The sequence below is a fragment of the Paramormyrops kingsleyae genome, chromosome 5 (genome assembly GCF_048594095.1).
Source record: "Paramormyrops kingsleyae isolate MSU_618 chromosome 5, PKINGS_0.4, whole genome shotgun sequence".
Classification (NCBI taxonomy): Eukaryota; Metazoa; Chordata; class Actinopteri; order Osteoglossiformes; family Mormyridae; genus Paramormyrops; species Paramormyrops kingsleyae.
The window spans coordinates 12,418,695-12,445,846 of record NC_132801.1 but is presented as its reverse complement, the minus strand read 5'-3'; the positions used below and the strand labels follow the sequence as shown (position 1 = coordinate 12,445,846).

Here is a 27,152-nt window from a genome sequence, read left to right as displayed (position 1 = left end):
AGCCTGTCAGTGTGTGATTGGGATGTTTGGGTCTCTGCCCAGAAAGTCCAAGATCCCTTTGTATGTGAGGCTGATTGGACCTTGATCAAACTCGCTGTGGGCAAGAGCGCCATCTGTAATTGCTAATTGGACTAAAGAAGCCGTTTTACATAATGTAATTTAAATTATATTGGGGGAGGGGCAAGAGCATCTGGTCATCAATTTTTTTTCCTCAACAGCAATGCAAGCTACTGAATGCTTAGTTGTGTAAGAATGAAATATCCACATAAGATTTGTGCTAGTGGTGTGTCCATGTGTGTCCATCATTCCACTGTTTTAAACTCCTTGTTGTTGAATTAGGTGCTAAGAGTTTATCGCAAGTACACCAAAAGAGGGAAAACCGAAGATCATGGAGTGAACGCCTTCCAAGGTGATAAGAGAATTTATATGTGTATATTCACCTGCTCCTGCACTGCTGTCCTTATGGTATGATTAGCACTACAAAGACAGGTGCCTTTGTCTAACCAGAGCATGTCAATGAAGTGGGAATTAGCAATTAGCTTCTCCGCAAGGGAGGGAAGCATGAGCTCGAATTATCTGCATCAAGCGTGCTGTTTATCAAGTATAATGCAGCAGGGGACATGGGATCATTTCTGTTGTTCTTTCATCCGTGTTTTCCTCAGATAGATGCCACCACAAACACCCCAGTGTGAATCTCCCCCTGTATGGGGCACACGGGCCGTACTCGTTCGGCAGCGTTAGCCGGCAGGGCTGATGGGGATCCAGCGCTCTCCTCGAATGGCTCAGGAGGGAAATCGTGAGCCTGCCTTGGCTTTCAACTTTAACTTCATTTTGCACCCCACCTCCTTCTTGCAAAAATAACACCTCTGTCACTAAAGGTGCTGAGGGTGTTTTAAGATTCAGCATTCAGGGGAGGGGGGTGGTAACTGACACTCTTATGTCAAACCAGTTCAAGTTTATTTATATATTTATTTTTATTTAAAATCCGTTTGCCAAAGGATTACATCATACTAGAAACACCATAAAAAAAGAGACAATGTGCACCTCTGTTATCTCTGATCAAACCCGTACGACATTTCCTGTCAGTTTCATACTTCAAATTCATATGATACAGGCCTATTGAAAGTTAAAACCTCATAACAGTATTTAACTTTGAGTATAAAAAAACAGGCTACTACTGAATTTTACAGTACTTGTTTTACAAGAAAAAAACGAGGTATGATGGCTACTGTTTGTGTTGTTTTCTGGAACAAATTGAACATGTTTTTCTTCAAAACGAAAACCATAAAATGGGCGTTATGAAATTTCAAACAGCACAAAAAAAAAGAAAAATCCTAAGCTTCGTGTATGGTTTTCAGTGCAGTGAATTTAAGCACTTTGCCAGGTTAGTCCCTAGGGCCGGCTCTGGGTGGTTTGGCACCCCAGGCTAGATTCTGCTCAACCCCCCCCCCCCCCCACCCCCCAGCAGCAGGAAACGAATTTTGTCAATTCATTTATATTAAAAACATTTTGGTAGCACACGGTATCTGGCTGCTAACTGGCTAGCTGGCGTCTGTTTCACAACAAAAGTTAAATATTAAAACTAGTGTAAATAACTCATATCATGTATTATGATTTTTTTTTCCCCCCGCTTGCTCTTTTTCACCCCCTAATCAAATGGTGCCCTAGGCGATCGCCTATGCTGCCTGTCAGGCAGGTCGGCCCCATCAGTCGCAACCCTTAATATGTCCCCCGACAGAAACTGCCTGATATAGTCTGTCCCTGACTTTTGGCTGGCCTCTGTTCAGTCGCAGTGGTTGTACGTATGCCGGAATAGGCCAATCGCACTGACTTTTAGGTGTGCGAATGAGACCTGGGGATGCATGTGAGGCTGGGATGGTCACACTGCCATACAGTACAGTACCTTCTAGTAGCATCTATAATATGGCCAGCAATATGCACTAGGTGGCACAAGGCTGCGGATCGTATAACCTATTTTTGCATATATTTCCTTAATTTAAAAAAAAAAAAAGAGAAACTTTGCATGTGTGAGTTGTTTTAAGGTGACGTGTTGTAAATCGTGGACAGTCTACAAATACGAAAATGGTGCACTCGTTTAGATAAAGTACGAAATTTCATCAACAACTACACAGGGATCTCTAACCTGTCTAACAAGATCTGCTTGTTTACTGTAAAAATAAACTTAGATCCCGCCTGAGTTTCCCTTCATTTCCGTGCACACCTGCGCTCCCTGAATGCGGTCCAGCATTGAGCTTTTCAGAGAGACGGGGCAATTGGCCATTAACATTCTGCGCACTGATTTCAGGCGCACGAGTAAAAACAGCCTTTTGCTGTCTTCGCTCCCAAAAGCCTGTGGTATCAAAGTGTATTTATGCTTAATTAAAGGATTTCTTTTAACTATATATTCAAAAATAATTTCATCCAGTGCTCTAAGCAATGGAAATAATTCTGGGTATTTTCCAGTTGTATGTAAAGGGGAAAAAAAGATTTAATTGTTACATAGCCTAATAACAGGGCCCGTGACTTTAGTATGTTTTTGATTATCACATCAACTTCTAACAGTTTTCTTTTTATACTAACATAGCTTTACTTTCTGTTTACTTCAAAAATTCCTCATTAGTTCTGCCATGAAATATAAAATATTAAAATGTTCAATTGTACTGCAACAGAGCAAAGCACTCTTCAAGCATAAAAACTGCTTATATATTTAAAAAAGGAAACACCGAAATTGAACTTGATCGCTTCAAACTATAAGCTTCAGTTGGTGGTTTAAAGTACAAAGTCGTCGAAAATATATATTTTGACAAATCATACTTCTGAAAATCTTTACTCGCACTTTCAGAAATCCTGTCTTAAATAGCCTGACTTGACGACACAAGTGCCTCGTTTGTCCGCCTTGAGGTCTTTACTCGGCGGTCTCCGGTTCTGCGTCCATGCAGGTTTCCCAGGGGTTACGTGGTATTTGAGGCATGGAGATGACAAGCAGGGCTATTCCGCTGAGGAATAGCAGGACGAAGGCCGCACAGGCGCAGGCAAAGGACCACGAGTAATAATACTCAATCCAGATGGTGTCCTCACTTTCAATCATCCTTTTCACGGATTGCCGCATCACTTCCACCGAGATGATTACACAAACACCTGTATGTGAACAATACAGGTTATTATCATCTGGAATAAGCTATAAATTGATAATTATAATTAGTAATGTGTACAAGTTTAATCATTTGAGTTAAACAGCCATACAGTGTCAATGGCTACTTCAGCAGTCCAAGAATAATGGTTTCAAATAAATTTCCACAATATAAGTGAAGAATATTCTTAAAAAGACAACTGTATGAAAACTTTTAGTATCGGACTTGCACATGGTTTTGGCTCGTGGGAGTTTTACTTAAAATGTTCTGAGGGGAGAACAAAACATGATTGGTTCAGTGAGATAACCAATCAGACTGTAGAGGAGGTTGGACCTAGACATCTGATTGGTTGGTACCATTCCCTCTAGTTGCTTTGGATCCACCTTTTCTACAATCTGATTGGTTACCTCTCTGAACCAATCATTATTCGTTTTGCCCTCAGGACATTTTTGTGCAAGTCAAACTCCCATGAGCGTGGTTGTGTTGTATCTTTCATAATAACTTATCCACTACAGGCTAATGGGGAACACTTTGCACAGGATGCAAGTCCATCATAATGCTCATAATTACATACCAAGGGAAATACAGAGCTGCTGCTGTTGCCTAACTTAGTGTTTTTGGACTGCAGGAGGATAACACAAGAAGGGCATGTCAAAGCCACACATAACTCTGGAGATGTGAAGCCACAGTTACTTCTTACGATGCTGCCACGCTACCCATTAATACCCTCTGTGTATCACACCATTGCAGTAAAGGCTGATTACCACCACTGTACTCATTTATCAACTCATTTGTAAGAATGCATTCAATGTTCCATTTCTGTTTAATGTTTATGTCATTTCTTGCTACAATCAATGCTATCCCCTGAGACCACACTCAACTGGCATGTCATTGTTCTTCAGTTTTGAGATCCCAGTCTGTCCGCCATCTCCTTCTGTGTAATGAACTGCCCATCAGCATTAAGAAGATCCTATTTCTTTCCTATCATTGCTCCAAAACAATAATCATTAAACAAAAGCACTTCCTGTCTCGAGTTTTCCTGCTGCTTCATTCTTTATTTCACATCAGTTCATTTTTATATGGATTTTTGCATAACTGTTTTGAAGTACCAAACCTATGAGCTGATATTTGTGCCATTAGAAACTGAATATGAATTTTGTATATTTGAATCTGCAGTTATCCGCATTACAAAACTGAATCTGAATTTAATAGTTTGAATTTGAATTCCAGTAACTCGGAATAGCATTTATCCTACCTTGAAAAATTCAGTTCGCGAATTCAATTTCAATCTAGTGTGACACGCATAACTCGAGATAGCATTTATCCTACCTCGAAAAATTCAGTTCGCAAATTCAATTTCAATCTAGTGTGACACACAGCCGGGTCCTTAAGAAAAAGTAATCGACCGCAACGCAACTAATTTCCACGTTTACGACAGTTCTGCAGGTCGGGGTAAAGAGGAGGCGTGTGTCGGGGTGTCGCAATTGCAAATGCGGGATCATATACGTAATAAAAATGAAGCAGTACCGGCACTGCTATATGTTAATCTTTATCGTACCACCACTTTTCACAAGTTGCCAGTACTCTGCTACTCAGAGACAAGCGTCACGCGAGAGTGGCGGGGCACCGCGCGCCGTACCGTCAGTGTTGTTGAGGCGCTCCTGTTGTTCCCAAGACCCCCGCCGCCGTTCTCACGGTCAATACAGTAGCGACACTTCTATTTCTCCACTTAGAGCACTACTTATACAGATCACCATATTAAACGCCAGTCCAATTGATGTTTCCGGTTATTAGCACAGTACACAGAGAGCGCTGTAGACATGCAGCAGACAAGACGCATAGCACCTCAAACCCGCTTTATAACTTTACATTTAGATCGATACAGGGGGGTATGTGTATCGATGCATTCATGTTGTGTTTTTTTCTTCCCCGCCAATCAGGAGTCAGGATCCGCTTGTGTAGATCTTCAGATTCAGCCTTTATTGCCACAGTGAGGTTACAGCCAAGGCTGGACACCTTGCAGGAGTGTGTCCAATACTGTTTTACACTCATTTTTATACATTTTCTTATCGTGTAACAATATCTCGTCACTTAAGCATCATCATTTCTTCAACCATTCACCATCGTTGTTTTCTCCCTTGATCAACACCACTAGATGATGTTTGTCAATCATCTCTTTTACTATTTGGTCCCTCGGCTGAACATAATGGTGGCATGACCATGTCTAGTTGTGTTTTTTTAAACACCCAGCAGTGAAATTTTGCGAAACCCTTCCTTCAGTAGCAAACCTTGCATCGGTCTTTGTCAGTCACGTTTCTGCACTGTCTAACACGCCCCCATTCGCCATTTTGAGTGTATCGCGGATGTAAGCACATTTGCTTAACATTTCATATTCAGTGTTTTTTTCTCCACAAAAATGTAATGTTTTATGTAATCAGTTATAGGCAATTTTCATTACCAAAACACGCTAGTAATGCAGGTGTTTAAAAAAGGAAAAGAGTCACGAACGCCACAAAAATGTCATTGGATGGACATAACTTTATTGGTCATGTTTACATTATCTATACATTATCAAGTTCTAAATAATATTACATACTCACATAAAATTAATACTGATTTCCGCCTCATATCGGCGAGATGAATATTTAAAAAAATATTTTGCATAAACACTGCTAGAAAGCCACATGAGATGAACAGGCGAGCCATAACTTAAACTAAACTAGAAGTAAAATTCATATCCTTAGCTAGTTTTGCGTTAGTCTACCATATATTAACATAAACTAGAAGTGCCAGAAATCGTTCATTTAACCACATATACTACCATATACTAACCAGACGTATGGTTAATATTTATGTTATCGCTCGTGTATATAAAGCTTATTCTCATATGTATCATAAGGTAATGACAAACCTGCGAATCCAGCATTTGTTTTTCTGACATCCCGGCACACGCCTCCTCTTTACCCCGACCTGCAGAACTGCCATAAACGTGGAAATGAGTTGCGTTGTGAATCTGCGGTCGATTACTTTTTCTCAAGGACCCGGATGTGTGTCACACTAGATTGAAATTGAATTTGCGAACTGAATTTTTCGAGGTAGGATAAATACTATCTCGAGTTAGGTGTGTCACGCTAGATTGAAATTGAATTCGCAAACTGAATTTTTCGAGGTAGGATAAATGCTATTTCGAGTTACTGGAATTCAAATTCAAACTATTAAATTCAGATTCAGTTTTGTAATGCGGATAACTGCAGATTCAAATATACAAAATTCATATTCATTTTCTAGTGGCACATATATCAGCCCATAGAAACCTCCCAGCTCTGTCCTGTTTTATATTTCAGAATTTGTACCCTTGTCCTAAGTAGTCTTTATATTTATTGGGTAACTTTGTCCAAATTAATGTACAAGTCAGGAAAGCTTGGCGTCACAGAGCAAGATCAGCTAGCAGTCCTGGAGTAGTGGGGGTTAGGGGCCATGCTCCTGGGCCCAACAGTCATATGATTACTCTGCTGTAGATAGAAATTGAACCCACAACCTTCTCGATATAGGCACTGATGCACATGATTCATACCTCCTGAGCTACTCATCACCATGACTTACCCTTTACAATTCAGTTTTAGTGAAGACAATTTCTGATAGCTAGACAGACTGACAAACTGGAAATTCTGGAACTGATGTTTTTAGACTTGTGTCATTGAGGTCTATGGGCTTTGAACTAAGTACATGACATCGTTGGATTACATATGAATGGCCACAATATGCCATGATGAAGTATAGGAAATGAAGTTAAATGAATTCGAGCTAAACCTGCACACACACACACACACCAAACCACACACGTTCAGACTTCCCATCCTACCTGCAAAGGTGAAGAACATGCCAGCAGGTTTCAGCAGGTAGTCTTTGCCTTTCCCAAAGGCACACAGGAGACAGAGCGTGCCCAAGATCATGAACACCAAGCTGAAGATGGCAATGGCTGCAGCTGAGATGTTGTACTCTGGAAAGAGAGTCAGAGCGATGAGATGGCTTTCCCTGGTGCGTCCGGCAGCCATGAGGTTTACATGTAGATGGAGATCCCTCCAGGATGTCGGTTATAGTGCTTCCTGCTTTTTCAAAAACAGAAGTAAATCAGGCCCCCAACCTTCTATACGAATGAATGATGCCTGTTTATTTATGCCACTGAAATAGCAACTGAAAGGAGAGTGGCAGCTCCTGTTTTTTGATAATCTGTGCTTTCTCTTCTTCTGTGTATTTATCTACTCATGGAAAAACTAGAAATTCCTCACTAATCCATAGATTTATGTAGCAAAAACACTGGCTATGCATTTCATAGGAATCCAATAACAATAATAATTATTATTATTATTTTAATTGAGATGAGTAATTCATCAGAATTGCAAATGCTGTGTTGTGTGTTAATCAGACTCATTTCTGCTGAAGGGAGGACTGATGGCTTCTAATTAAAACACGAATCTGGCAGACAGTCCCCTAGGTTGATTCATTGAGTCATTTCACAGAAGACAGAGAGCATCAGGGAGAGCAGCTCAGCTACAGAAGACGGAACAATTGATCTGATTGGTCCAAAAGTGGTCATGGGTAGAAGCTCTGTTCTTGTTGAATAGATAGGGGATGTTTGCACTGAAATCCCCTGTTATGCATGTGTTTTATCTGATATGTTTATCTAATATATTTCAAATATATCAATATTGTTTAGAATCTGCTCTTTAAGATTTATGCATAAGTTGACCTAGGGCGCCGGAAAAGGAGGGAAAGTTAGGACTATTCAGGGACCATAAAAAATCTGGAACATAATTGGATTGGTTCTAGTTGGGGGCCCAATATGAAATGTTTTCATGGGGCCCAAAATCTCTAGAGACACCACTGAGTTTACCTGTTTGAATTTGAAGAAATTTGATTGGATAAAGGGGGCAAACAGAAAGCAGGAAATGGGAAGATTGCATTGATTGGTATGTTTTTGAAAACCCACATGGGATGCTGAATAAATGGCTCAAGAAGAAACTTGCAAATCCATTGCTAATTATGTAGAAGATGCTCCATCTGCCTTTAAGTGAACCAACAAATTACTGTAACATTATTTTGTTGCTTGGCAGATGTTTCTGGCCAAATTGACTAGCACTTGCTTACGTCATCAGCTGTATATTTCACTGTACAGTTCATGTCACTCACCTTGTTCATGTGTGCAAAAAAGGTGGCTTTCTGAATTAGATTAGTCTCAAGTCTGCTTTATTTTTCTTCAATAAGCTTCTGTACCTTCTGTGTGGATGTCTCAGTGGTCATATAAGCGGATGGTACATGGTGAATTTGCACTCCAGGATCTCTACTAGCTTCTAGACAGGTGACAACAAAGAAGTGTGTTTGTGAGGGCTCGTCTGTCAGCTCCGTGCTTTCGTGATAGACATGTATAATTATGACTTCATATACAAGCCTTTATTTCACGGGAAGCTGAAGCTAATGTATTTAGATTATTCTGAGCCACCGTGGCACTGAATTTATTCCACGGGCATGTCTTTTAAAAAGAAAAAAAAGCCTTTTTTTTTTAAATTCATTTTGATTTTCTTCAAATGACGACTGCTGGCTTATTTAAGACGAGTGACAATGTCCAACTGATGAATGAAACCTTGAATGAAGTCATGGACACATATGTAATGTCAGGAAGGAATGAAGGAACCTCTGTGACTCCACTATATCTTGATTGGCTTGGTGTCTCTTATGTTAGGAGTATAATTTGCCCGTATCATATTATGGGATGTGTATCCAGGGCAGAACATCCTCAGATTGTTCTCAGCTCCTGACAGGGCGCTAGTGACTTTGCAAATAATGAGCTTACGATGTCGGCAACTGTCAGCGTCCCTACAGGCCCCACATAAATTATTCCTGTTCCAATTTAGTCAGCTGTTACTGTGCGTGTGCGAGATGAAGGCTGCTCTCCCTGTGCCCACTGCCCTCCACTCCCAGCAAACGGACAGGTGCTGTGAGTCTCAGGGGGCACGCCGACAGAGACCAAGTGACCGGCCTGCCTCACTGCCTCAATACTCTACACCTTGGTGATCTTTATATCAGTCAAATTCACTGCTCATATCTAAGGAGGGTGAGTGTGTTCATAGGCTACAGGAAATAAACAATGATAGAAAAGGCAGTAATTTGTTGTCACGGATGCTAATGGGATCACTGTAGACAGGAGGCTTCAGACGTTATGGACAGTGGGATCAGTGTGTTTTAGGCCGGTGGGAATAAACTAATTCAGGAGTGGGAAGTGGGTTTGTCATTGATTAAGAACGCTGGATAATCCCACCCACAGCCCGGCCCTCCCACAGGAGAAACAGTAGAAACAGAAGCCTTTATGGAAGCATCCCAAAGCTGATCGTTATGGGTACGGCTAACATCTTAATTCTATTTTATTGAAATACGGTTCACCGAATTGCTTTTCTATATTTTGAAGATTCTGCCCATTAAAATAACAACTGACTAATCACAATCGCTTTAATTCCCCCAGTTTTGTTAAACTAAATTATCATTATGAATAATTGTAATGGTGGAAAAAATGACTACAGATTTTCCAATATCCTTTCAAATAGTTTTGGCCCCGAGGATTAAGTTGTTAAAACTAAATAGTTACACCATTTGGTTTTTTATTAAAGTTTGGAAAATTGTATGAGAAGTTTACACAGTGTGTGATGAGGACCAAGTTGGGGAATAACCTCTTCAGTGATACATAGAAGCAGTTTGATTCCATATTATAAAGGCTATATACTTGAAATGCTAACACTTAATAATGTTAATAATTGTTAATAATGCTCAAGACTAGGATGAATTCAGTTAGAGTTAATTTTCCTGTCATTTAATAAATAGGATGACAGGCAGACACTGAAGCAATCTGCACAGATGTCACTGAGGTAATTTGTAAGACAAGTTTCCATCCTGTGTAAATTTGTGGCATTTATCGATACTTGTCCAAGAAATACATTTAACTCCGGGTAAGATATCTTTTTCAGATGTGATGGTAAAGTAGGAAGGCCTTTCAAATATCCAGCTTACAGTGTATAGTACATGCAATGTGTGAGAGTAGCATTTGTTAAGCTGGAATACATCACCTACCTTTCTGAGTTTTAACTTCAAAAACCTCCGCATCTTCCCCAGGATTGAAATGTTTGAAGTATGAACAGTTCCGTTCTGTGGGCAAGATGGTGGGAAAGATTATAGGTGATCTTTTAAATTTTTTTTTGCTGACATACCCAAACAGGATCATGACAGACAAGTGACCTGCATGTGGATTTGTATTTTCCAAGTAAAGCTCATGAACTCCATGAGTGGTAGAAGAAGGCAAAATGTTATATCAAAAGTGCACTGCTGCTGCCCTGTGTAAGAAAAGGACTTTCTAATGGGAATATCGTTTTCTTGTACAATTGTGTCATTTATGAAATATAAATTGATGAAAGATTAAATCCCTTGTGGTCTCAGTGTGGAAGTTCTTTGTTCTTTCTGTGCCATCTGGCTTTTCTGCAGACCAGAGACTCAGACTAACTCTGTGTGTGCCCTGTTATGGACTGCTATCCTTTGCAGGGTGAACCCCAGCCTTGTGCCCTATATTGCATGGGATTGGCCAGTACATCACAAGGCAAACACACACTCAGAGTTGGGTAGTTCAGGTCCACAGAGGAAAAGTCCAGACCAAGATTTTGTTTAAACCAACCAGTTGAAAACTCAGTGACTGTGATTCTTTATACTCAACTGATTGGTTGATCCAAAATCTTGGGCAGGACTCATGGGACCTGCACACCCAACTCTGCACACACTCCATGGACAATATAGAGATGCCAACTAGCAACTACATGCTTTTGGACTGCAGGAGGAAACCCTCCTGGTTTGAGGAGAACATGCAGACTCCTTACATACAGAGGGGAGGTAGGATTTGAATCCACAACCTACAGAAATGAGGCTACAGTGCTACCAACTGAGCCAATATCATTATCAGTCCAAGCTCTTTGATATTCCTATGTCTCTGTCATTTTAATACAGACTTGCTAGCATGTTTCTGGTCAGTCTTGCTCAGAACCGGGGCTCTCTATCAGTCTCTGCTCGCAGATGGCTGACCTGACCTTCTTATGTATGATTCTCAGGCACAGAGCCGCTCACTGTTCCTTCAATAACAGCAATTTGTCTGCATATCGCAACACTATCTGCAATTTGTCCGCATATCGCAACCAGACTAGATCACTGGTACAATTTCTCACTCTGGGGTGCAGTGTGTTTTTTTGACTCATCTTTCAAAAGAGCTTTATTTCTGAACTCCTGATCATCACACGGGTGGGCTTTGGTGCAATTGGAAGCCACTTTCATGTTTCTCTTTTAGCAAGAAATGCTTCCAAAATTGCTGCACTCCCACATATACTATTGTTTAGTGTCTTTCTAATCTTCAGAGTCATTAAGGGTGTCCTCAGCTTAGGTGAGAGGATCCTGAAAAATCCCTGTCATTTTAGTGTTTCTTGTGACTGTCGATGATTTTATGTTTTACTCGTGGAGGGATTTTGGTAAATGGTACCACATACTCAGATGATCGACCACATACTCAGATGATATGGATCTCATGGTGTTCTGCTGGAGTTGCAGTTCATTCGCAAAGGCCCTTTCCAGGTCAAAAAACTTATTAAAAACAATTTGAGGATATTTTTTCATTGCATGGCAGAGCTTATAAACCTCAATCCTTTGGCACAGATCAGAGTTGAATTTATTCTGCGGGGCAAGAGTAAATCTGGCCTAATTTCATATTGAACCTGCTAACATAAGTACTCCTTCAAGTGGTTTGAGTTAAATAATAGAGGCAGTAACTTGAAGTGTTTTTATTACACATCAATAACAAGACGCCGGTGTCGTGGTGTGACTCTGAGGCACTTTCTGTGTGCTACTATTACACACAGAACAGAACTAAACTCGATGTGAAAAGTACAATTCTTTTCAAGTGCTGTGTATAAATGGGGATTTCCGGTTGGCACAGACGCTTGGGGCTCCCTTTGAATGCCGCGCCTGCCAAAGGAACGGCAACTCAGGAATCCCTTATTTATGCCTCGTGAGGCTGCTTTTGCTGGAATGGCTGTAGTAGTCGGTATGAAACGACAAGTCATGGTTCAAGAGCTGCTCCATCGCGTCGCTAAGCGCTGACTCACACAAATGCAGTAGCAGGTTTTGCATAACATGCAGCCCTTGGGTACAAAGACAGGGTGTCAAAATATTTATTAAACACTTTATGGATTATGGGTTGTCAAAAAAGTGGTCATTTAAAATGGTCATGATATAGCAATATGCAAAAATATGTCTGTAAATTGATCCTACAATGACTAAGGCAGCGTAGGGTCACAAAGGGACCTGGAGCCTATCCCAGGCAGCGCAGGGTCACAGAGGGACCTGGAGCCTATCCCAGGCAGCGCAGGGTCACAGAGGGACCTGGAGCCTATCCCAGGCAGCGCAGGGTCACAGAGGGACCTGGAGCCTATCCCAGGCAGCGCAGGGTCACAGAGGGACCTGGAGCCTATCCCAGGCAGCGCAGGGTCACAGTGGGACCTGGAGCCTATCCCAGGCAGCGCAGGGTCACAGAGGGACCTGGAGTCTATCCCAGGCAGCGCAGGGTCACAGGGTTGGGGAACACCCTGGATCTGGTGCAATTTCATCTCAGGGCACGTACACTGCAGTATAGACTATTCAGAGATGCCAGTTATGTTAATATGTACTTATTAATTCATTACTTTAGGAATGCAGCACCCAAACAATTCAAGCAATTTCCATGTTGCAATCAAGACATTCAGAACAACCATTTTAACAGATAATGGAAAAAAGGGGCAGAGAAACAAAAACTTAATGCACATCGTAGATATGTACACTATAATAATAATAGTAATAATAGTAATAATAATAATAATCATCATCATATTAAATAATAATAATAATTATTATTATTACCCAAAAACCTCTTTCAGCAGTAGTACCAGGACAGAAATGAAGAAAACTGAGCTTAATTTAATGACAGTATGGACAGTACACAGTACAGCCAACACTGACCAATGGGGTTTCAGAGCTTTACATCACTAAGGAGACGTCTTCCAGTTTTCCCCAGAGCTCCCTGGACCACTGATATAGTTCTGTGTTCTATATCACAGCACCAGGGAGGTGTAGTTTTAACAGATTCATGTAAAATCCTTTTCCCATTTTGCTTGCTCACTACAGCAATCATTATTGTATCAATTATTATTGTCATTATTATTGTCGTTGTTGCTATTACTACTACTAACCTTACCAATGGAGTGCATTGTATTAAGTAAAACTAATTACCTGAAGTTGATAATTAAATGATGATGATTATTGGTTAATACGGAGCCCCTGAAGGGGCCTGTGCAAAAGAATAAAATGCTCTTACTTTCGCATGCGCACAAGATCATTTCACATGCGCACAAGATCATTTCACATGCGCACAAGGTCATTTCACATGCGCGCGAGGTCATTTCACATGCGCGCGAGGTCATTTCACATGCGCGCGAGGTCATTTCACATGCGCGCGAGATCATTTCACATGCGCGCGAGGTCATTTCACATGCGCGCGAGGTCATTTCACATGCGCGCGAGGTCATTTCACATGCGCGAGGTCATTTCACATGCGCGCGAGGTCATTTCACAATTTTTAACCTCTTGCTTGCTTTAAAAATATTGAATATTTTACTTTCTTCCACTTTAATATTAATGGAACAGTGGTACAGAATGGACCATGTTGAAACTGGTAGTGCTTTTATTTGGTCCCACCAAAAACTGAACTGATGGCTTCTGTCCGGAATATTTCTGAAGGAAACTCGCAGTTATGGAATAACGAAGTGAATATCAACATAAGACCTTAGACACACAGTTGACTAGTCAAATACTATGCTTTAAATTATTTTAAATGGACTTTAAATAGAATGGTAGTAAGAATAAAAAAAATTATACCACATTTATTCAAAGGTGCAGAGCTAATTTCTGTCATGTATTCACGCCTAATGAAGTTTAATCTCCCCCAATAAAACCAATCTTTGCTTGAATTCTGTACAACAATGTCAGAAGGTTACAACTTGTTTGGCTTCTGTATGTTAGACCTTTGGATTAATTACACTGACGGATACAAGGCATAATGCCAAAACAGTCTGAGCAGATGACGGCTTTTTAAAAAGCTTTTTTAGCTGTGGGGCTGTTTGTGACTCGGGGATGAGAATCCATCCTGTCAGTAATATGATAGCAGAGGTTTCTTAGCAACCGGTGCGTTTGTGATTTATCAGGTTAAAGCCCAGGTAGGTGGCAGAAAGAGGTTTGACACAAGGTCTCCAGAGTTTGTGGGTATGTGTGAGTGTGTGTATGTGTGTGTGTATAAATTTTACAGCAGGTGATTACTGTTATTGTATATATCCGTTTACAACAGGCTCAAAATATATTCTACTGATACATGGATCCCTTAGTAAAACCTAAGGAATTTGAAGAGCTTCAAGTGGGCTTATCTATTTTATATTTAGTTAATCTAGCTATACAGGTGTTAAACATTTGTCTCACATACATTTTCACCCACATATAAGCAACAATAATGCAATTACTCTTGTATCTAAGCAGATCATTTACTCAAAATCCTGTTAACGCAATAATGTCCACCTCATGATGAATGTATATGTTTACAGTGGATAAGCCTTAAATAAGTGCCTGTTAGCAGGGTGCCTTGATCTCTTATTAGGATCTGCACCTATCAAATTCATCCAGTTTAGGTCTGAATAGCTGTGTATTTGTGTCATCGGTGACTGTTTCATTGCCACCAGACATTTGTTCGGTGTCATATGGCTTTGAGAGACAGAAATAGATTTACGAGTCTTGCAAGCTAGGTGTTTTTTTTGAGACTTGCAGTGTTGTAAAAGTGCAGGGTATATGCAAAGAGGCAAATGTGTAATGTATGTCACTGCATTATTGCAAGAATCCGAGCGTGCTTCAGATGTCACGCAGCAAGGGGATCTGGAAGCCTCTCTTTTTATTTACTCAATGAGCTAATGTGTGAACTAGCTCTGACTCCAAGGGCCTCTCACAGGCATAACAATGACCTCAGCATTGCATGGAAACGTGCCCCTTTGCTGCTGTGTACAGATGGTGCTTGACAGCTGATCCAGTCGGGTGGCTATCGTTTACCGATGCCTGGACCATCTTCAGGAGACGTGGTTCCCAGATAATGTCAATTATACATCTGCACTGCCTGCCTTGTTGATTTTTCTGTTTCCTAATTGAAGGACCCTCCCCCTCCCCCGCCACAAAGCTTTCTCCTCTTCTTGAACTATTTATTTATAGACACATGAGCAGCTGCTGTCAGTCACGATCACTGGTCTTGCTGGTGATGTGCAGACACTATTAGTGCAGGTACTGGAGGTACAAACAGCCTGATGTATTCACTATTTATATAATAAAAATATCATAAAGATACGCAGTTAGGTAAATTGTTCTATTTTGCCCTTACTGTGTATGTGCACGTGCGTGCTGTGTCTGTGTGTATGCGTGTTTGTGTGAAACCCTTTTTTCACTCCTCGCAAGGGGAAATTCAGTTTCATAAAAATCTGTGACTGCAATCAAAAAACTAAAAATTCCAGAAGTCTTGCATTTTGTATGGTTACTTATGGATTAGGGTTTCTCCCATAGAAATGAATCAACAGTCCCCACAAAGACATGAATATAAATGTGTGTGCGTGTGTTCTAGCACAGCAGTTAAGAGCTCCTCAGTTGTTCATTTTATTATCAGCTGGTAATGTAATGAACCCTAGTAACCTGCCATATGAGAAAGGTGCCCGCTGTGGTACCACTGAACAAGAAGCCACATCAAACGTTCGCAGCCAAATAGCCAGCTACGGAAATAGACAAAACGGTATTTTGGTTCGGTTGAATATGTTGACTTTGGCACACAATACTAATAAAACAGAATTAGCCACAGAGGATGGAGTCGCATCATCTCTGTGGCCAGAAGGTTCCCCACTTGGGTAAATAGCAGCATTTTTGTGGTGCAGGATGAAACACCATCATTCTGTATTTGAAATGAAAATAGGACCAAACATTTTTTTAATTAAGTTAAGCATGCCTTGAAAGAATCTTTTTTTCACCCTATCATTATCTTTCGCACTGATCCATACTCATCACTTTGCTGTGTCACTTTTAATTTATTACTAATTCTGTAAAATTGCTACAGTATTCTCTGTATACTACCCACTGTGCCATTTCATATTGCTACTTTGCTCTGGCACATATCGCTTTACTACCTCATGTTGATTGCTGCATTATATGTCGCAAGATATATGTTGTTTTGATATCTCATAGTAGGTAGTATTTTGTACGTAGTATTGTATCTTAGTATTGTAACGCTGCACTGCTCTGTTAATTGTCTCTAGTGTGTGGAAAAACCATCTAAGTAAGAATTTCATGGTACTTTGTACACTGTTCTTGTATATATGACAACAAAACTCTGAATCTTGAATCTGTTCAGGAGGGCTTTGCATGGTCCTGCCAGGCGCTTAGAAGGAGATGCAGGTCTTCCTGAAGGGAAAATCCCTTATATTAGCATGTTAGTAACCGGCCCAGTGCTTTGTCATGCAGCCTCCGTGCCTCTGACAGGTGGCTGATCTATCGGTGAGGGTGGTGAGGTGTACAGTGCAGTATAGGGACCCCCGTCACCAGCATTCTCTGTGGCCCTACGGGGAATAAACATGACGGACTTCGCTGTAGACGTGAAGCGCATGAAAGGGCCGACAGGGGGAGCTTTCGCCGGGCATTTTATTTGGCGTTGCTGAGTACGGTACCAGCGCGGACCCGGCCAAGGGATCCTGCCAAAGAGACGGTCACTCTCGCTGCTGCCTCTGTCAGCAGGCGGACATCGTTACGGCGCAGGCCTCGTTAACGGGTCCCACTCTGCTCCCCTCACATACACAGTTTGTCAAGCCAGGATTTGTGCTCCTGGCTCCAGCAGCCTCACACATCTACAAATTCCCAGCTTCCGGGCACCGGCAGGGATGGGGGGGCGGGGGCAGGGGGGTCACAATGGTATGTGTCCAGGGCTGGGAAGCATAATATTCTTTCGTCTAAACACAAAATAATCGTGAGATTCTGGGTCAAGGTGAAAAGAGAGAGTTGCTAAAGCAGGAAACCCAGTCTGCATTGAGATATCTGGGTCATTTTATTAATATACAGTCTTCCATGGTGTGATGAAAATTGAACGGCTGCCATGTTCTGTGTACATGAGCTGAAGTCTGGTTGAGGCCTCCAGCTGGTTAGGTTAGTTGTCTCTGGTAGCAGTCGTTAATGACTGTAAATAGCTGCTGCATCGCATATACCTTGGGTTAGTGCCCTTCCATTGCCTGCTTATGTTTGATATTTATGCTACAGGCAAACTTGTGAGTCTGCGGCACGATCTGCCGGGAACAGCACCAAAAAAATCTGTTTTTGATCCACAAACAAACATGAAGTGGGAAAACGCAGACCTCGCAACGTTTGGGCGTCTGCTCATTGGTATGCAGCGTGAAGGACGCCGGTCTGCTTCTGAGGAGCTCTGTCTGAACCCATCCCCCACCCCCCCCCCACCCCACAAGGGCAAAGCCTGGGCGGCCAGCCTAGATTCCCCTGGGGCCTGTAATGGTTTGTCCTGTGGATGAATGGCGTCGAGTGAGGGCTGCAACTATGTGTCGACTGCACAGGTGGCGCTATCAATCGCCTGGCCGAGGCCCAGGGTCCGTGCCTCTGCTCCGGGACAGCTGACTGCGAGTGGGCAGTACAAATGACTATCCCTCAGGTTTATACATTTAATCATGTACAGTACTGTGCAAGAATCTATTGTCAGTTTAAAACAGTGTTTCCCAACCTGGACGGTCCACGGATTTCCTCCCTCCCAGCTCCCTGCCAGACAGTCCACATTTTTGCTCCCTCCCAGCTCCCTGCCAGACAGTCCACATCTTTGCCCCCCAAAAACACACACTGTCTGTGGGTCCCCGAGGACTGGATTAGAAAACACTGGCTTAAAAGATCTTCGTATTGGTGCGAAACTATAATTATTTTATTTGTTACACCCAGTTGTGCCATTAGCATGCCTTGTATGGCTAATCAGTACCTCATCAAGTTTTTTAACCAATTAAGTTAATTAATTAAGTGAACTGGTGATGAAATTTAACAAATACATGGAATGATTGGGGGTCCCCTGAGGAGAGGTTTGGGAACTGAAGTGATGCTCATCTAGCAATCCAACAGGATATCAGCACACTTTTTGGAGAACAGAAGAAATTCCTTTTTACTTCTTTATTGTGTTGTATATCATTACCAATAAAAAAAACATGTAAATCTGTTATTTCAGGAGAGTGAAAAAAGCACATTTTCTCAGAAACTTTAACTCGTGGCCCCACGCAATATACTGTGTATATATATATATATATATATATATATATATATACAGTGGTACCTCAGTACTCCAGCATTAAAACACAGATTTTATTTTTCATTGTACATTTTCAGGCCACAGTCGTTAACGCGAATGGACGTTGATCAAATGTATATTAAACAGGGGATACCTGTATTAGTTTTATATTGATTATTAATGCTTTTTATCATTAGTTATGTACGTAGACAGGTTTAAATAGTCAAACACTTGGGGGTCTGGAACAGATTAAATTCATTTACAGTATTTCTTATGGGGAAATTCGACTTGGACCTCAACCAAATTGAAACTCAACCAGCCTTCTGGAACGAATTAAGTTCGTGTTCCGAAGTACCACTGTACTAATTTCACAGATGACTTCATAAAACATCTTTTCATTGGTCATATAGATGCCAAACACTATGCAGTAGACATAGGAGAATGAGTGCGTTCCATCCATCCATCCATCCATTAGCTTCCGCTTGTCCAGGGTTCAGATCACGGGGGTAGCAGCTTCAGGAGAGATACTTAGACCTCCCTCTCCCCAGCTACTTCTACCAGCTCTACGAGGGGGGGGGGGCGGGGGGTGCCGAGGCGTTCCCAAGCCAACCAAGAGATACAATTCCAGCATGTCCTGGGTCTGCCCCGGGGCCTCCTCCCTGTAGGACATGCACGGAAAACCTCTCCGGGTAGCCGCCCAGGAGGCATCCGCACCAGATGTCCAAACCACCTCAACTGGCTCCTTTCGACGTGGAGAAGCAGCGGTTCTACTCTGAGACTCTCCCGGATATCCGAACTTCTCACCTTATCTCTAAGGGAGAGCCCAGACACCCTGCGGAGAAACCTCATTTCGGCCGCCTGTATCCATGATCTCATTCTTTCGGTCATTACCCATAGCTCATGACCATAGGTGAGGGTAGAAACGAAGATGGACCAATAGATCGAGAGCTTTGCTTTCTGGCTCAGTTCTTTTTTAGCCATAACAAACCAGTTAAGTGCCTGCAAAACTGCAGACGCTGCTCCGATTCGTCTTGATCTCACCTACCCTCACTCGTTAATGAGACCCCGAGATACATGAACTCCTCCACTTGAGGCAGTACCTCCTTCCTGACCTGAAGAGGGCAATCCACCCGTTTCTGGCTAAGAACCATAGTCTTGGACTTGGAGGTGCTAATCCTCATCCCCGCCGCTTCGCACTCGGCTGCGAACCGCCCCAGAGCATGCTGGAGGTCCCCAGCAGATGAAGCCAACAGGACGACATTGTCCGCAAAAAGCAGTAACGCAATCCTGAGGCCACCAAACTGGACACCCTCAACACCCTGGCTGCGCCTAGAAATCCTGTCCATAAATATTATAAACAGGACCGATGACAAAGGGCAGCCCTGGCACCACACTGGGAACACGTCCGACTTATTACCGGCAATGCAGACCAAGCTTCTGCTCCATTCATACAAGGACCGAATCGCCCACAATAGTGGACCCCGAACCCCATACTCCCGAAGCACCCCCCACAGAGCACCTTGGAGAACCCGGTTGTAAGCCTTTTCCAAATCCAGAAAACACATGTAGACTGGATAGGCAAACTCCCAGCCCCCTCGAGTACATTTGCAAGGGTATACAGCTGGTCCAGTGTTCCATGGCAAGGAAGAAAACCACATTGTTCCTCCTGAATCTGAGATTAGACTATCGATCTCACACTCCTCTCCAATACCCTGGAATAGACTTTCCCAGGAAGGCTGAGAAGTGTGATCCCCCTGTAGTTGGAACACACCCTCCGGTCCCCTTTCTTAAATAAGGGGACCGCTACTCTGGTCTGTCAATCCAGCGGCACTGTCTCTGACTTCCATGTGCTGTTGAGAAGGCGTGTCAGCCATGATAGCCCCACAACATCCAGAGCCTTTAGGTACTCCGGGTGGATCTGGTCCACCCCCGGAGCCCGGCCACCTCGCAGCTCTTTAACTACCCTGGCCACCTCAGCCCCAGTGATGTGCAAGTCCACTCTAGCCCCCTCGTGCTCTGCGACCTCAGATGTCTCAAAGGCAGTGTGCGTAGATGTATCTGAGGCAGGGTTGAGGAGGTCCTCAAAGTATTTTTTCCACCTCCGGGTGATATCCCCAGGTGAGGTGAACAGCACCCCCTTCCCACTATAAATAGTAGGAACCAGAAGCTGCTTCCCCCTCCTGATATTCCGGATGGTTTGTCAGAACCTTTTTGAGGCCGATCGAAAGTCACTTTCCATGGCCTCACCGAACTCCTCCCATGCCCGGGTTTTTGCTTCTGCGACCGCCCAAGCTGCGTTCTGCCTGGCCTGCCGGTACCCGTCAGCTGCCTCCGGAGACTCCCAGGCTAATAATTCCCGGTATGCCTCCTTCTTCAGCTTGAGAACCTCCCACACCTCTGGTGTCCACCATCGAGTACGAGGGTTACTGCCACGACTGGCACTGACCACCCTGCAGCCACAACTCCGTACGGCCACCTCCACAATGGAGGTCCAGAACAGTGTCCATTCAGACTCCATGTCCCCAACCTCCCCCGTTATGCAGTCAGAATTTTGCCGGAGGTGCAAGTTAAAGATCCGGTGAACAGGAGCCTCTGCCAGACGTTCCCAGCAGACCCTTCCTATGCGCTTGGGCCTACCAGGTCTGACCGGCTTCCTCCCCTGCCACCTAAGCCAACTCACCACCAGGTGGTGATCAGTTGACAGCTCTGCCCCTCTCTTCACCCGAGTGTCCAAGACAGAAGGCTACAGATCAGATGATACGATTATGAAATCGATCATCGACCTGTAGCCCCGGGCATGTTCGTACTATGTCTACTTATGGACACCCTTATGCTAGAACATGGTGTTCACTATGGATAAACCATGCAATATACAGTAGTCCAATAACAGAACACCACTCAGGTTCAGATCAGGGAGTCCGTTCCTCCCAATCACCCCACTCCAGGCCACACTGTCATTGCCCATGTGAGCGTTGAAGTCCCCCAGCAAAAGAATTGCAAGAAGGCCGGGTACTCTGAACTGTCATTCAGCACATAAGCACAGATGACAATCAGAGACCTATCCCCGACCCGAAGGCGCAGGGAGACAACCCTCTCGTTCATCGGGGTAAACTCCTTTGTTAATGCACCAGTAGCCCCACCCCAGCCTGGCGTCACTCACCTGCCGCAACAAAAGAGCATCCAGCCCATCTCCAGGAGATTGGTTCCAGAACCCACGCTGTGCGTTGAGGTGAGCCCGACTATATCTAGCCAGTATCTCTCAACCTCACGTACAAGCTCAGGCTCCTTCCCCACCAGAGAGGTGACATTCCATGTCCTGAAAACCCCAGTTTTGTCTGCCGGGGATCAGACCGCCAGGGCCTCCCTTGGCCGCCACCCGATCCACAATGCAACGAACCCCTGGGGACAGTCCTGCGTACCCCTTTTGGGCTGGGTCCAGCTGGGCCCTATGGGCCAAGGCCCAGCCACCAGGTGCTCACCAAGGGGCCCCTCCCCCAGGCCTGGCTCCAGGGTGGGGCCCCGGTGACCTTGACTGAATTCTTTGGGGGTTTTCGGATTGCTCTTTGTCTGGCCCCTCCCCTGGGACCTTTTTGCCTTGAAAACCCTACCAGTTGCTATTGCCCCCGACAACATAGCCTCCAGGGTCACTGAGGCACGCAAACCCCTCCACCACGATAAGGTGGCAGTCCAAGGAGGAGGGGTGCATTCCATCTATACTAAAAATCACAGTAGTGAAAAAGTGGACATAAGAGGTTTCATTGGACAGTGACAATGTATTTTAATATTAGGTTAAGTTTTGTAATAAGCAAATATACACTTACTACCTAGACAAAAAAAGCTTTAAACGTTTCCTTATGCATAGTACTGTAAATGTACATATTAGTTCCTGCAGTGGATTCTTTTACAGGTTTGTTTAATCGGCAGCTTGATAAAACCCATGGGCAGGAAGATAGAATTAAAGTGCTTTTATTAGTTTGGGTTTAGAAGTATCACAAACACAGACATTTATTTTTCCACATCAGACAAGGTGGGAAAATAAATAGGAAATTACAAAGCATTAAAAAGAAAATCTGCATTAAATATGAAAGTCAGTCATCTCAGTCAGTGCATTCACGCAGACAAAGAACCTGCTCATTATGTTTGTACTGATTTAGGGATGCAAAGCTAATTAAAGTGATTTCCTCGCTGCAGATAACGGTGCGGGCATGTAAAATTGAGTTATGTTCCATTTTGTAATTTTATCAGCTGTAATGCCTGAACAGTAAATGTATATTTGCTCAGAAAGTCAAAATCACCCACCGCCCTCACTCCCCTCAAGCGACTCCCGTCCTCTCCAAGCCGCCCCCCCCCCCCCCAAATAAAAATAGACAGCCCCCCACACCAAAACTGCAGATATATCCATGTTAATATTGCATTGAAATATGCTCCAGATCCCCATTCACTTACGGCTGTTCACCCAACCTGCAAAGGCATGGAGACCCTCTCTCTATACTCTAAACAATACTCTATACAATACTCTATATCTTTATATTGATGCAGCTCAGTGAGGCAGCTCATGGTCTTCGTTGTCCATGTAAGCAAGGATGCAGAGACCCAGCAGATCATCAACTAACCCTTTCAGTCTCATAGAATCATAGATTTCCAGGCAGGGTTGCCAACTTTGTTCAGCTGGCTGGAGTGAGATTTTCAATTCGAGACAAGTCCGCAAACACATTTACAGCTTTATTACCTTGCAAACTATCCCAGCGCTTTTGATGTAGCTAATTTTAGGTTTATAATGTAGTAACTAGTCACCTTCTCTCACTGTGCTGTAGAACAGAACGTTTTAGAAGATCATTTGTTCCTACGACCATGAGATTTCATAATGCTGTTGTCACTACACATGTGCGCGTGCATCCTAATGTGAAACTGGAAGCTGTTAATGTGAATACAAGTACAGCACAGGTAGTTTTTTTTAAATGCTGCACCATAATTGATATTTATATTGTTATATTGTTGCATTTTTTGAATATTTGTGTTGCACAGTTCGAATACAAGGCTGAAAGCTGCTACAGTACAGTACAAATCAGGTACAGTTAATTTTCTAAATGTGCACCTTAATGAAATTCATTTTATTCTTATTTCCTTGATAGAATATTTATTTTGATTTACTTTTGTCATTAATTCAATTCAATTTTATTTGCATTAGATCGTTAGTAGGTTGCAGCAGTATTGACAGAGACTTTTTAATTTAAAAAAGACAGTCATACTTTGTTCAGTAATGCACTGTTTAAAGAAATAAAGAAAATAAAGCAATTTATATTTTGTTTCTTTTACCGCTGCCATACCAAAAACATACCGAACCATGACCTAAAAACCAACCGTACCAAACCGTGATTTTTCTGCACCGTTACCCTCCTACTATCTATCCATCCATCCATAATGGAATGATATAGATTTGCCATAAGATTTCTTGCGTGAGCATGACAATCTGAAAGCATAAGTGTCACACCAGATGTTTGCAGGTCTGTTTCAGGAATGCATAGTTTGAAACTGAGGCTGTAGCCTTTGCTTTGCTTGGTCACAGATCGCTGGCATTTTCAGCTGTTCTGCAACAAATGCTTCCTGGATTTATACTCGCTAATCTGTCTGTGTTCTCAACTGATTTTTTTAAAAGTATATTGTTACAAAAGGAGAGGTTTCTATTTCAGTGACACATTCCTAGATGGTGTTTTGCTGTTTTTCTGAGTGAAAACATCGGAAAACATAGATTTGTTCATGAGTAAAGAGGGCATAGTTAATATTAGGCCCACCATAAACCTTGTTTCTCTCTAAATAGAGTTGAGGCGCCAAGACTGCCTCTAACGTGCAACATGGATCTCTTCAAAGTTTATTTACATCCTGGCATCCATCCATCTCATAACATCTCACGCGCATGGTGCTTCTTCAGCCATATAAGCTCTGAGTTCTTAGTAGGAAAGGGTCCCTCTCTTTCAAAGGACATCAATAAGTGAGTATGTTCTTTTTCTTGAGTAAAGCTGAAAATTGTATTTTCTTGATATTAACTGAATCATGTGATGTTTTTGGCTGCATGGAAAGAAAGTTTATTACTCTTGTTTTTCTACATGATTATGAAACAAAGAAAATGTTACTAATTTCAGTGTTTCCATGAAAATTCTGTACCTGGACCAAGCACTATTTCTGGCTCTTGTTTTGAAGGAAATCTTGCTACAAGCATTGAAAACAAAAATTTGCGTATGCTCTCTTGCCGCATTTTAATATTGAAAAATGGGCCTTAAATAGAACTTAGTGGAAGCCCCAGTTGTATGTGGAAGTGAAATTTCACACACTCCAAGGTGGGGCTCTGGGATTTTGAGAAATCAGAAGAGTTCCTCCCCGGAGTCGAGACTCAGCATGACGCCACACAGGGCTACGCCCACAAGGCTTTCAGCAACACGCACTGGAGAACAACTGTTTACAAATGTGGTCGTTCCCTTCAGTCCCAAGAGCCCGATCATTCTTTCAGCATTTACAAAATTCCTGCCTTGATCCTTCTACTGAACCCCAGCTCTCGCTCTCTTTTGATTCCCCATTCCCTCTTGACTGATTGGATTGTCTCTTTGGACAAAACTCTCTGCCAAATAAATAAATAGAATTAAAATGTATTCCTTCTTTCCCCAGAATAAACAACAGAAAATGCATAAATGCTGTACAATCCCGAGAACATTCTTTTAAGATGTGGTGTTCCGTCACCGTTGGCACGCACAACTGTTGCCTGTTATTCTAATTATTTAAGATATTATTTAAGAGTGCTGCCAGGTGGGGGCCGTTTGGGGCGTCGTATTCGTGAGTGGGAGCAGGTCTCAGTCACACTGCGGCTCACAGCTGCTGCACTGGAGAGTCTGAATGTTTTAAAGTGTTAATCTCCCCTAGCAGGTGTTTTGCCGACTTTTCGACCTTCAGCCCCAAACACGTTGCATAGCCCTGTCTAACTTGAGGGGCTTCTGACATAAAACACACAAAGAGGATTCCACACGTCTTCTATGACAGTGTTTCCCAACCTGGTACTCAGGGACCCCCAGACAGTCCCTCCCTTCCAGCTTCCAGTGTGGACTGTGTGATAGGGAGCAGAAACATGGACCTTCTGGGGTCGCCAAGGACCGGATTGGGAAACACTGTTCTATGAGACGGATTGTCCAGCATACTATGCATTGTGTTTAGCTGTCAAATAAGAGAGTCTGTTTTGTGCTGTGTGAGATTCACCAAGATAAACTGTCAAAATGACAGCACTGCCATCTATTCCTGTTCCCTTGAAAAAGCTAAGTTACTGAGTCTGACTTCTGTTTCGGTGTTGCTGCTTCACATACTTTCTTAAAACTCAAACTTGAACTGAGCCTGGTTTCCGTTAAACTCCTCTCTCTGGCAACCCCAGTTATTATGCAGTTTATTTTAAGGCGTTAAGAGAGGGCATAGCCCTGTTCAAACTGCCGCATTGGGAATTCTTTGAAGTTAATAGAATGCACTTGCTAAAAGTCTATTTGTAGAACTGGAAAATGCTCAAATTTAAAAAATCAACCTAATTACAATTAACCTAGGCAACACTCTGTCACAAAACTGTTCATTGGCAATATGGTTATTCAATTTATACACACACACACACACACACACACATATATATATATATATATATATATATATATATATATGAAATGGTTTAAATGTAAATATACCAAAGTATAAACAAATAATTTTTGCATATATTGTTACAAAAATAAGTCAAACTACTGTCCACCATTGCTCACACTCTTATAACTTGCTTCATCTGCTTCAACTGAAAGGGGTTGGTTGGTGAGGCACTAACCGAACCATTAAGACATTGCTGTTTCCCAAGGACTTAGATCCCCCACAGAGTTCTTATCCCCTCCAAATACTGCCAATGCCTCATTGCTGCAAAGAAACAGGTGCTGCATTTCTTACACTGATCAATAGCTCTTTAATAAGACTGGAGTAGCACATTCTAAAGAGATTCCTTCCAGGCCACTATCAGTACCTGAATGGGACGGAGCACAGGGTTTGTTCTCAAGCATCATGGACTGGAGGTGCTCTTACCTCCAGGCAAGCTGATGGGGCCACAGCCCTTGCCCACGGCCTCCTCCTCCTCAATATAGATGGTCTTCTTGCAGAGCCTCCAAAGGCCAAAGTGGGCCGCCTCGCAGGTGTCGTTGAGCTGCTCGACTCGCGGGCTCAGCACCGCCCAGTGATCTGTCACCACAGCGGTGAACATGGCTGAGATACCCACCAGGATGACAAAGAAGGTGAATCTCACCTTTGCCTTCTTGTTCTCAAGCATGGTCAGTGTGAGTTATTTCGCTTGCAACCCTGAAGTTCCTGGATGTTGAGGCTTTGCAGCTTGAGTATTCTACTCAATGACCAGAGCTCACCCAACGTCTCCTCACTCCAGCTTGCTCTCCGGAAATCTCCGACTCTAGTTTGAAAAAAGGCCAGATAACAGCGCCCTAGTTTTTTTCTCTCTCTCTCTCTTTCTCTCTCTCTCTTCCCCTCCCCATTTTGCATTGAGCAACGAAGGCTAT

General features: G+C 42.8%; 1 protein-coding gene across 1 annotated transcript; it reads right to left on the bottom strand.

Annotated features, from left to right (window-relative positions):
- Positions 1-949: 949 nt before the first annotated feature.
- Positions 950-27,152, bottom strand: LOC111848312 (voltage-dependent calcium channel gamma-1 subunit-like). The gene is made up of 4 exons (XM_023820205.2): positions 26,671-27,152; positions 10,251-10,325; positions 6,994-7,131; positions 950-3,138 (listed from the first exon to the last, which is right to left on the bottom strand). The coding sequence occupies exons 1-4, from the start codon at positions 26,909-26,911 to the stop codon at positions 2,906-2,908; spliced, it is 687 nt and encodes a 228-aa protein (XP_023675973.1). The 5' UTR covers positions 26,912-27,152; the 3' UTR covers positions 950-2,905.